Genomic DNA, 13,054 nt, shown 5'->3' with positions numbered 1-13,054 from the left:
GACCTGTGGAGTCCAGAGGTACACATTTTAATGAGGGAGGCAGGAGTTATGCAAGATCTAAGTTGGAAGAAAGAGGCTACAACTGATAGCAAAGGTAGGTCTGACAGAAACTGGATCATTTTAAGTATTGTAAAATAGCCAGGTGGGCAAAAGCCTCCTCCAAGTTGCAGGCCTTCGAGCTGCCTTCCTTGCTTTTCAGGCTAGGAACCGAGAAGGCAGGGAACTCGAGAGCTGCCGACGCGGGCGCCTCGGCCACTTAACCCAGAGCACCCGCCGCCCGCCGCCCGCCGCCGCTCCCGGACGCCTTTACTCTCGGTCTTGGCGGGTTCAGGCTCTGCCCCGGCAGCGCGGAATTTGGAGGAAGAAGACAGAACTTCAGCTGAGAGACTTGTCTGAGAAACGTTTTCGGGACACCCAAAGGGAAAGCGACTAGCCCCCGGCGGGGCGGGGCGACGCGGCCTTACCAGCGGAACCACCGGCCAGGATCTGCCGAGAAGCCTCCTTCGCTAAGCCGACGTCGGCCTTGGCGGACATCTTCGCCAGCCTGAGGACGATGGATTAGGCTGAGAGGAGTGGGTGAGCCCGCGGGCCTGAATGCCAGCCTGCGGAGCCTCTTCAGATACAGAGATCCCGAGCTAGGCTGGTCCTCGGGCCGATCGGCTCCCCGGGAGGCGGCAATCCCGCGACTGCTCGGAGGCGGCGGTTGCAGGCGCAGACTCGCTGCGTGGTCTCCCGCGGATCTGAACCTGCCTGCTGCGCACCTTCGCGGGCTCCTTCTCGCCCCTGCTTGGCTCTCAGGACTCCACGAGGGGCCCTGGAGAAGACTCGCAGATGGGGTTGAGTTGGCCGACTGCAGCAGGCTGGGCTTGGTCCCCTAGATGGTGCCCACCCGCTTCCCTATCAGGAACTGCAGAGTTTGTCAGGCTGGACGTGCTGCCTCTGATAATGCAAGTAAAGAAGTTAACCTTGGCACTGAGCTCCAGCGGCAGGGCTAGGGCGACCCTTGCCCCTCCTGGCAAACCAGAACACAGTGCAATTCTAAAAATAGGACAGGTGAATACATTCCAGAAATTTGAGGCTGTAGGAACTAATTCAACCCAAATCCAATGTACAATTATCTTACAATTGTGTTAATGTTCTGTTTTACTAAGAAATGGTTTTGGCCTAATGGGATTTATCTGATACCTCATCAGCCTGAGTTTTATTTACTGAAAGATAAATAAGAAAAGGAGGCCTTATTACAAATAAGTCTCTTCTGTACCCCAGGTCAGTGGCTCTCACGTAGGATCTTAAGACCCAGCAGCATCAGCATAATGTGGGAGTTTGTAAGAAAGGCAAATTTATGGCCCCACCCCAACCTACTGAATCAGAATCTCTAGATACAGACCTCAGAAACCTGTGTTTTAATAAGTTCTCCAGTAATTGTTATGAACGCTAAAGTTTGTAGGCCACTAACCTAAACAATCAAGGAGTGTTAAGGAACTACCAGTATATTCTCTCTATAAAACGTCTAACTATTCATACTAGCCCTTTGGGATACTTGGCAAAACAAAAATACTAATTTATACTATTCTTAAACCACAACTTGCAAATGCTATGTAGGAGAGATACAGATTCTGAAATTTTAGGAAAATCCCACACCTCTAACAGGCAGGCGATTATACGAGTAAAAGGGAGAACAACGGGCTTTGGAAACCCTATTATCATATTATTTCTTAAATACGGTATTTAATACTAAGTGTATTTATTATTATTATTTTTTAAAGATTTTATTGGGGAATCGAGGGAAGGGGAACAGACAAGTTGCTGTCCTTTTGTTCTTCAGTCTAGTTGTGGAGGATGTCGCTTCACTGGCCCATGTTGGTATTATCATTGCGCTCTTCCCGGGTGAAGCAGATCAGTCGCCGGTCGCTGGATGGCCACTCACAGCGGCTCTTCTCAGCTCACGCTGGCTGCTGGCCACTCACTGTAGCTTATGGGAGCCCACTGCAGCCTACGCTGTCCCCAGCGACTCAGCTCCAGGTCGAGCTGTTGTTCACCATTTTAGCTATAGATGGCGCAGCGTCACTGGCCCTCATGTGGGATCCGAACCAGGGCCCTGCTGCTCAGAGCTGGCGTCCATCTCTTAACCAATGTGCCACTCGGCCGGCCCAATACTAAGTATATTTAGATTGAACCATATAAAACTGCCGTTTTTGAAGGCACAAACCATTCAATAGCAGTAATGTAATATGGTTCAATTTAATATATATGATTTCCAATCAAATGTACAATAACTGGTTTCATATATTGTTTTCATTTCTTAGGCTGAGTTATTAAAAGCTGTTAATAATGATATTTTAACTGGCAAATTTAAAGTGATAAATTGGAGAGACTTGCTGCTTATGTGATCCCAAGTACAAAAATAAAGTTTCTCATATTTGATTAAATATTTGATTAAAATTACTAAGTTTGAAATGTTTACCACGAAATAGTTTTCAGAAAAATTTCCTATTTAGATAGAGCTTTTGAGCACTGTTTCAGTCTTCCACTAATTAGAGGTATTGAGTGCAATATAGAATCACTTATTCAACAAATATTGAGAACCTATTATATACCAAGTGCTAAAATCAGAATCTCAGAGCTCATAGAGAAAACATTTCCCTCATTTCCCATTGAGGGAACTGAGTTTCCCAAGATCACACAACAAATTAATAATATAGCTGGGATTTGATTCCAGGATTCCCTCTTCTAATAGCAATGGAATTGTATATTTAAATATTAACCACAGGTCAAACTATATTCCATCACACAGAAACCTAAAATAATTAAATTCCCCCCCAAATTAATTGTATTTATTCATATATAAGTAGGGACATTTTTTTAAGTTAAAAAAAATTGTCATAACTCTTAAACCCCAAGGCACACACTGAACCAAATTCTGCATGCATTCATTGAGCACTTGCTAAGTTTCAGTACTTTATTATGTGCTGGCAATGTAACAGTTAAAATCCCTCGTGGAGCATATAATCTAATGAAGGAGACCCCATCATCTTGTTACGTAAGTAAAATTTTGCCTTCCCTAGATTATTTCAGGAAATACAAGAATAGTCCCAGGTCAAGATTTACAGACAGCCTTTTCACATTATCCATGAGTGCCTTAACCACTGAATATGTAATTCTGAGAAAGTGGATGCAGGCTTGTAGTCTAAGACCTCAATCTCTCAATACCCCTATGGATCAGTCAGAAGCCTCGCCAAATACCTTCCAAATACCGTTAAAAAAAAAATTGCTACCTCTTTTTAACCTCTCTGGACTAGAACAGATTTCTTTGAATAAAAAAAGCAAGGCCTGATATCACAGGTAATCTAGTCTACCTCTAGAATAGTTGAGGTGATAGGGCCTAGGTATAAGAACATTCTAGAGTGTGGAGTCAGCCAGTGTAAATCTCTTAGCAAATACCTACTGTGCTCTGATTACAGGATATATCTTTTATCTGTAGCCAAATTTGACGGTGGCCAGTATTGGGATGCTGGAAGGTTTAGCACTGGGGAAAAAAATGATAAAATTCACTTGACCTATTTCATTTTCCCTAAACTCAATGCATCACATTACTCTTTTTATTTTATATATATATATATATATTATTATTATTATTATTTAATATAATATGTAATGTCCTGATATTGGTTGGTAGGGTGGATAGCTAATATCTTGGTTCACAGCAGATTAAGCGAGAAAAGAATAGGGGAGGGGGAAGTCAGGGAGATTGTAGAAAGCTGAAAGCGACCTACAACCTTCAGGCCATATTTGGCCTACCTAGTAAATTGTAATAATTACAACATTCATTTAATGCTTACCTTATACCAGGCACTGCGCTAAGCATTTTGTAACCCATTATCTTATTCACAAATCCCTGTGACATATTCTTATCTTCATCTTACAAATGAAGAAACTCTGGCACTCTAGAGGTTAAGTAACTTGCCTGAAGTCACACTGAGTATTTAGCAAGTATTATTTGAACATAAGTATTTATAATTTAAGAGGCCTCTTTCTGAATCACTAGCTGTTGTTATTATGGTCTAATTTTAATATCAGGTTTTCTTCCCATACAGAAAAGAATCAAGATGTAAAATCATTCAGAGTAAATACCTTGTAGCATCCTTGACTTTGATAAACAATGAATTGATAAGCTGGCTTGGGAACTTTGTATTTCTGAAGTTAGAAAAGTACTAACTTCAGTGTCATAAATTATATACTCGTTTGTGTAAATGATGTGAATTTTTCCATTTATTAAGTCAGGGTTTCTCAGCAAGTCTCATTGACATTTTGGGGCCAGATAATTCTTTGTTGTGGTAGGCTGTCCTGTGCAATGCAGGATATTTAGCAGCATCCCTAACCTCTCTCTACCCACTAGCTGCCAGTGGCAACTCCCTCCCCAGTTGTGACAACCAAAAATGTCTCCAGTTACTGCCAAATGTCCACTGTTAGGCAAAAATGACCTTTGTTGAGAACCACTGGTTTAAGTAAAAGAGCTTATATAGTAGTGAAGTCTGTTTTAACTTTCTAAAACTATAAAATGACAGACCTGGAAGACATTATAATCAATTCCTTATTTGACAGGTGAGGAGATTGAGGTGTGATGAGATTGAGGACCTCACCTAAATTACCAGCCTACTTAAGGGAAGAGTTGGGTGGGAAGGCCAGACATTCCCTGACTTCAGAATTGATCATCTAAACATTGATGTCTGGGACATTTCCCATAAATGGAATACTGTGATTACAGTACTCAGAGTGATCCTTTTAAAGCATATTTCAGATATTACTCACCTGTTACAAGCCATCTAGTGGCTTCCAGTTATCCTTTGAATGGAATCTGAAGTCCTAGCCATAGCCCAAAAGATCCTACATAATTTGGCTTCTGGCTACCTCTCCAGACATTTTCTAGCACTCCTCTTTCATCTTTCTCTTGTCACACTCATTTTCTTGGCATTCCTTTGAACATTTCCACACATGCCCCCATCTTTGCTTTTGCTCTTCCCTGTGCCAGGAATGTTCTTCTAGACATTTCCATGACTTGCTCCTTCACTTTCCTCAGGCGTCTGTACAAATATTACTTTAACAGGCAGGCTTTACGTGTCTAAAGTTGCACTTCTCAACCTTTTCCCTCTTTATCTAGCCTGATTTATTTCTTTTCATTACAATTTTCAACACCTAGATATATTTTGCATTTATTCTTATTCTTTTTTTCCTTTTGAATGTCAAGTCCATGCAAACTAACTGAAATACTGCCTGGAATACAGTAGGCAAATAATGAATATTAATTCAGTGAATGAATCACAGTCACCCCAGAAAAACACCTCATACCCTTTCTTTAAGTAATCACTCTCATTTACACTTGTACCATCCCCTGGCAACCACTTAATATGCTTTCTGCCTCAATGGATTTGCCTATTCTGAATACTTCATATAATAGGAATCATACAATGTCTAATCTTTTGGGTGTGACTTCTTTCAGTTAGCATCATGTTTTAGAAATTTATCCAAGTTGTAGAAGGCATCAGTACTTCATTCCTTATTATGGCCGAATAATATTCTTTGTATGTTCTGCAATTTGTTTATCCATTTATTTGTTGATGGACATTTGGATTGTTTCCACCCTTAAGCTATTATGAATAGTGCTGCTATAAATGGGTGTGTACACAAGTCTCTGTATGGTTATATATGTTTTCATTTCTCTTCAGTATACATATAGGAGTGGAATTTCTGGAACTACCAACTGTTTTCCACAGTGGCTGTACCATTTTACATTCCACAGCAATGCGCAAGCCCTCCTACTCCTCACATTTCTTCCAAAACTTATTTTCCTTAAAAAAAAAAAATTACAACCATCCTAGTTGGTGTGAGGATGTGAAATGGTATCACATTGTGGCTTTAATTTCATTTCCTCAATGACCAATGAAGTTTGCCATCTTTTCATGTGCTGACTGGCCATTTGCATATCTTCTTTGGAAAAAAGTCTATTCAAGTCCATTGCTTATTTTATAATTCGGTTGTTTATCTTTCTGTTGTTGAATTGTATGATTTCCTTATGTGATTATAGATATTAAATTCTTATCAGATATGTGATTTGCAAATGTTTCTCCCATTCTGTGAATTGTCTTTACTTTCTTAATAATGTCATTTGATACACAAGTTTTTCATTTTGATGAAGTCCAATTAATCTATTTGTTCTTTTGTCACTTCATGCTTTTAGTGTCAAACGAAGACCATTGCCAGATCCAATGTAATGAAGAGTTACCTCTATAATTTCATATAACAGTTTTATAGTTTTTAGCTATTTAGTTTGCTGATCAATTTTTAGTTAATTTTTGTATATGGAGTGAAACAGGTATCCAAATTCATTCTTTTGCATAAGGTTATCCAGATGTACCAGCACCATCTATTAAAGAAGACTATTCTTTCCCCATTGAATGGTCTTGGCACCCATGCAGAAAATCAAATGGTCATAGATATTTGGGTTTCTTTCTGAACTGTTCTTGCCATTGGTCTATACGAGGTGTGACAATTAAGTTCGTAAACTTCTTGCAACGATGTTGCTAACTTTTTTTGATGTCAGAGGGATTATTCATTAAGAATTTGTACCAACTGGACAAACAGTTAATTAACTAAGTTTACTGTTTGGAAGTGCTGAAAAGGCTGCGTGAAGAGTTAGGACGACCTGAACTTTTCGCCACCAATTGATGGTTCTTGCATCGCAACAGTGCATCAGCTCACATGGCATTGTCTGTGAGGGAGTTTTTAGCCAGTAAACAAATAACTGTATTGGAACACCCTCCCTACTCACTGATCTGACCCCTAATGACTTCTTTCTTTACCCGAAGATAAAGGAAATATTGAAAGGAAGACATTTTGATGATTCAGGACATCAAGTGTAATACGAAGAGAGCTCTGATGGCCAGTCCAGAAAAAGAGTTCCAAAATTGCTTTGAAGGGTGGACTAGGTGCTGGCGTCGTCGGTGCACAACTTCCCAAGGGGAGTACTTGGAAGGTGACCATAGTGATATTCAACCATGGGGTATGTAGCTTTTTTCTAGGTTGAGTTTGTGAACTTAATTGTCTGACCTCGTATGTCTATCCTTGTAACTTTACCTTACTATCTTAATTAATGTAGCTTAATAGTAAGTTTTGAAATCAGAACACATGAGTCCTCCAGCTTTGTTTTTCTTTTTTCAATATTGACTTATTTGGGGCTCCTTGCAATTCCATATGACCTTGAGGATCAGCTTGTCAATTTATGCAAGAAAGGCCATTGGAATTTTTATAAGAATTGCACTGAGTCTGTAGATCACTGTGGAGAGTACTGCCATCTTAACAATATTGTCTTTTAATCTATGAACGTGGGATGCCTTTCCATTTAATTGGGTCTTTAATTTCTTTCAGTGTTGCCTTGTAGCTTTTAGTGTATAAGTGAATTTATTACTAGGTATTTTATTCTTTTGGATGCTGTAGTAAATGAATTGTTTTCTTACTTTCCTTTTTGGATTATTCATTGCTGGTGTACACAAACACAATTGATTTTTGTGTATTGATCTGTAACCCTCAACTCTGCTGAATTCATGCATTAATTTTTTGGTAGATTCTTTGGATTTTTCTCTACGTAGAATCATGTCATTTGTTAATATGGATAGTTTTATTTCTTCCCTTCCAATTTGGATGCCTTTCTTTCTTGCATAATTTCTCTCTCTCTCTCTCTGGGACTTCCAGTAAATGCTGAATAGTATTGATGAAATTAGGCATCCATGTCTTCTTCCTGATCATAGGGGGAAAGCTTTGTCTTTCATCATTGAATATGATGTTACCTGTGGATTTTTCATAAATGCTTTTTATGTTAAGGAAGCTCCCTTCTATGCCTATTTTGCTGAGTGTTTTATCATGAAAGGAGGTTGGATTTTGTTAAATGCTTTATCTACATCTGCTGAGATGATCATGTAGGTATTTTTCCTTTGTTATATCAATATGGTATATTACATGGATTGAATCTCTTATGTCAAACCATCATTGTATGCCATGTACAAATTCCACTTGTTCACGGTATTTAATCCTTGTAATGTGCTTTTGAATTTGATTTGCTAGTATATCATTGAGGATTTTTATATCACAAGGGATACAGTCTATAGTTTTCTTATATCTTTGTCTGGCTTTGGTATCAGGGTAATGCTGGTCTCCTAGGATGTATTAGGAAGTATTTCCTCCTCTTTATTTTTTGAAAAAGTTGGAGTTAGAACTGTTGTTAACTCTACATTAAACGTTTGGTAGAATTCACCAGTGAAGGCATCTGGTCCTGGACTTGTTTTTATTAGGATGTTTTTAATTACCATTTCAATTTCTTTACTTGTTATAGGTCTGTTGAGATTTTCTGTTTCTTCTAGAGTAAGTTTTGTTAATGTGTGTTTTGAGAAATTTTTCCATTTCATATAAATTATCTAATTTGTTGGCATAATATTTCATTTATAATATTCTCTTATAATTCTTTTAATTTCTGAAAGTCAGTAGTAATGTCCCTATTTTCATTTCCAATTTTATTTACATCTCATTCTTTTTAGTCAACCTAGCTCAAGTTTTGAGAATTTTAAAACATTTTCAATGTACCAACTTATGATTTAGTTGATTCTATTTTTTCTTTCCTAGTCCCTATTTTGTTTACCTCTGCTGTAATCTTTGTTATTTCCTTCCTTCTGCTGGTTTTGAGTTTAGTTTCTCTTCTTTATCTAGTTCCTTAAGGTTTAAAATTAAGTTGTTGATTTAAGACTCCTTTCTTCTCAGCACTGCTTTTGATGCATCCTCCAACCTTTGGTATGTTGTTTTCGTTTTCATGTTTCTCAAAGTATTGTTATGGGTTGAATTGTGTTCCCGCCAAAATATTTGTTTAAGTCCTAGGCCCTAGAACCTCAGAGTATGACCTTATTTGGAAATAAGGTCTCTACAGAGTAATCAAATTAAAATAAGGTCATTAAGGTGACCCTAATCCAATATGATTGTATCCTTATTAAAAGGGTAAATTGGGACACAGAGACAGACATACACAGAGGGAAGACTATGTGAAGAGACACGCAAAACACCACTTGATTACTGTTGTGTTTGTAGTATGTTTTGAAATCAAGAATGTGAGGTCTCCACTTTGTTCTTCTTTCTCAAGATTGCTTTGGCTATTTGGGGTCTTTTGTGGTTCCATATGAATTTTAGGGATTTTTTTTTCTACTTCTGCAAAAAATGCCATTGGAGTTTTGATAGGGATTGCACTGAATCTGTAGATTGCTTTGGGTAGTATGGATATTTTAACAATATTGTTTTCTAATTCACAAGCAGGTGTCTTTCCATTTATTTTTATCTTCTTTGGTTTCTTTAGTAGTGTTTTATAGTATTCTGTGTACAAGTCTTTCACCTCCTCAGTTAATTTTATTGCTAAGTATTTTATCCTTTTTTGATGCTATAGTAAATAGCATCAAATAGAAAAGATTATTTTCTTAATTTCCTCTTCAGATAAGTCATTATCAGTGTATTGAAACACAGCTGATTTCTGTGTGTTGATCTGTATCCATCAACTTTGCTAAAATCATTTATTAGTTGTAATAGTTCTATACTATATTTAAATGTCATTTATGCACCAACATTACAATACTAAGAATTGTATATTTGTCTATACATTTACATTTACCAGGGAGGTTCATATTTTCATATGGTTTTGTGGTATTGTTTATCATCCTGTTGCTTCAACTTGGAAGGTACCCTTCAGCATTTCTTGTATGGTAGGTTTAATGCTGATGAACTCCTTCAGCTTTTATTTTTCTGGGAAAGCCTTACTTTCTTCTTCATAATTGAAGGACAGTTTTGCAGAATATAGTATTCTTAATGTTTTTTTTCTTCCAGCACTTTGAATATGTCATGCCACTCCCTTGTAGCTTATAAAGTTTCAGCTGAGAAATTTGTTATTTCATAGGAACTCTTTTATACGTGACAAGTTTGCCTTTCTCCTGCTGTTTTCAACATTTTCTCTCTGTGACTTTTGATAGTTTGATTATGATATGTCTCAGTGTATGTCTCTATATTTATTCTAATTGGAGTTCCTTGAGCCTCCTGAATTTGTCTGTTCATTGCTCTCCTTAGATTTGGTGAATTTGCAGTCATTATTTCTTCATATAGGCTCTCTGTCCCTCTCTTTTTCTTCTCCTTCTGGGACTCCCATAATTTGTACATTGTTCCACATGATGGTATCCCATAAACCCCTTAGCCTCTCTTCATTTTTCTTCATTCTTCTTTTCTTTTTGCTCCTCTGCCTTAGTAATTTCGAAAAGTCCTATCTTTAAGTTTGCGGAGTTTTTCTTCTGCCTGGTCAAGTCTGATATTGAATTCCTCTAATGAATTTTTCAATTTAGTTATTGTATTCTTCAATTTCAAAGCTTCTGTTTGGGTCTTCATATTTATCTTTGTTAATGCTCTCATTTATTAATACATTGTTTTCCTGATTTTGTTAGTTGTCTGTGCTTTCTTTTAATTCATTGAGCATTCATATGATGGTTATTTTGAATTCTTTGGAAATTCATATATGTGTTTCTTTAGGGTAGGTTATCAGGAGATTTTTCTTTTCAATGGGCCATGTTTCTTCATCTTTTTGTGTCTTTTGTTATCTTATGTTGGGACTTCAGCATTTGAAAAATCAGTCACCTCTCCCAGTTTTAGTGGTCTGGTTTTGTATAGGGAGGACTTTCTCCAATCAGTCGGGCTAGAGATTCTGGAGACCTCTTAAGCCTTATCTGGGGATATGATCTCTTTAGGTTTGTTCATGTAACCTAATAATTGAAGACATTTTCCAGTTTGTACTCAGGATCTCCCTCTGGCATCTGTCTGCAAAGCTGCATTTTCTGTGATGCTGTAGTAACCTGTGGTACTGGACCTCCAACTAGCTTCTGTCTGTGGTACTGTGGACTCTGATGCACATTGATTTTGTTCTCAACAGTCCCTAAACTGGCCACCCATTCCTGTCAGTGCTTAGATTCAGGCAAGATAGAAATCAGTCCCTGAGGCAAAACCCTGAAAGGTCAGAACACAGGACATACATTCCACTCCTTTCTCTTCCCAGGAAGAAGTTGGGAGTTGATCATTTCTAACCAATCATGTCATCCTGGGAGGATGGGTCACTTGCAAGGAAGTGCTATTAATTTTCCTACTGTGCTTTTATGCAGTTGGTTTCATACTCACCTTGTATGCAAGAACCCAGTTAACTGGTTTCTGGATTTCTCAAAAAGATAATTGGTCCATGTATTGTTAAATTTGTGTCACATGAGAGGAGGGTCTGGAGCTGCCTATTCTGCCATCTTGCTGCTGTCACTCCTGATTTGAATCCTTTTAAATGAATTTGTATTTGTGCTATGGTCTAGATTATGGTCTGCTTTGGTAAATATCCCATGCAGACCTGAATGTGTATTCTGCTGTGGATAGGAGGAGTGTTCTATTAATAAGTATGGTTGATAGTGTTATTTAAATCTTATAGATGCTTATTGATTTTTTTGTCTGCTTGTTCTATTGATTATTGAGGTGAGTTTGAAATCTCTGACTATAATTTATTAATTGTGGATTAATAATATATTAATTGTGGATTTCTCCTTACACTTATAACACATTTTCCTTCATGTATTGGGTTGTCAGAAAAGTGATAATGTATTTTTTCTATGTTTTTTGTTGCAAAAATGCGTCATGGCTTTTCCGACAACCCAATATTTTGAACTTCTGTTATTAGGTGTATAAGAAAGGGAATTGTGGAGGGCAGAGAAATGCATACTGAGGTCAGGAGACAATTAAACTCAGTTTTTAAAATGTTACATATTTGATAACTGAAAATGAATTGTGAAAGTACACAGACAGAGAAGGAAGAAATAAAACTGTCTTTGTTGACAGATGACATGATTATCTACATGAAAAAAAATTTTTAAATCAACAAAGCAAACCTGTAAGTGATTAAAGTTGTAAGACACAAGGTTAATACTGTTTTCCTGTGTACCAGAAATGAACAATTGGAATCTGAATTTAACAACACAATATCACTTACATTAGACCAAAAAAAAAGCACAAACTTAGGTATAAATCTTAACAAAATATGAACAAGATCTATATGAGGAAAAATACAAAACTGATGAAAAACACCAAAGGAAATGGAAAAAAACAGAGAGATATTACATATACAGGTGACCCTTGAACAACCCACGGGTTAGGTATGTGGACCCTTGAACAATCCACATATGCAGTTGGTTGAATCTACAAATGCAAAACTGAGGGATACAGAGGACCACTGTATATTTATTGAAAAAAATCCACATATAAGTGGACCCGTGCATTTCAAACCCATGTTTTCAAGGGTCAAAAGCATATGGAAAATAAGGTTCAATATTGTTAAGATATCAGTTCTTCCCAACTTGATCTGTAGATTCAATGCAATCCCAATCAAAACCCACGCAAGGTGGTTTTTTTTTATGGTTATTGATAAACTGATTCTAAAGTTTATATAGAGAGGAAAAAGACCCAGAAGAACCAAAACAAAATTGAAAGAGCACAAATCAGAAGATTGATACTACCCACCTTTAAGACTACTATAAAACGATAACAATCTAGACAGTGTGGTATTGGTGAAAAACAAACAAACAAAAAACAGATAAATAGGTCAAATGAACAGAATAGAAATCCCAGAAATAGACCCACACAAATAGAACCAAGTGATATTTGACAAAGGACCAATGATAATTCAATGGACAAAGGATAATCTTTTCATCAGGGTGTGCTGGAACTGGACATCCACATGCAAAATATAAATCTAGGAAGAGACTATACACCTTTCACAAAAATTAACTTAAAATGGATCATAGGTCTAAATGTAAAATCCAAAGTGATTAATCTCCTAGATTAATATAAGTGAAAGTCTAGGTAACCTGGGGTTTAGTGATGGCTTTTAAAATACATCAATAGCACAATCCATGAAAGAAAAAATTGGGAAGTTGGACTTCATTAAAATTAAAATTTTCTG

The 13,054-nt window shown here is 37.3% G+C and overlaps 1 protein-coding gene across 2 annotated transcripts in view; it reads right to left on the bottom strand.

The window, feature by feature from the left end:
* The window catches only part of SLC25A21 (solute carrier family 25 member 21), a 471,814-nt gene extending 470,761 nt beyond the window's left edge, over nucleotides 1-1,053 (bottom strand). For both annotated transcript variants that reach the window (XM_019644728.1, XM_019644729.1), the window contains exon 1: nucleotides 465-1,053. In XM_019644728.1, the coding sequence (XP_019500273.1) occupies nucleotides 465-534 (70 nt within the window). In that variant the 5' untranslated portion in view covers nucleotides 535-1,053. The remainder of the gene's footprint in view (nucleotides 1-464) is intronic.
* Nucleotides 1,054-13,054: the final 12,001 nt, after the last annotated feature.

Source organism: Hipposideros armiger, unplaced genomic scaffold (assembly GCF_001890085.2).
Source record: "Hipposideros armiger isolate ML-2016 unplaced genomic scaffold, ASM189008v1 scaffold_90, whole genome shotgun sequence".
Classification (NCBI taxonomy): domain Eukaryota; kingdom Metazoa; phylum Chordata; class Mammalia; order Chiroptera; family Hipposideridae; genus Hipposideros; species Hipposideros armiger.
The sequence above is the reverse complement of the archived record's forward strand: the minus strand, read 5'-3'. Positions and strand labels throughout refer to the sequence as shown.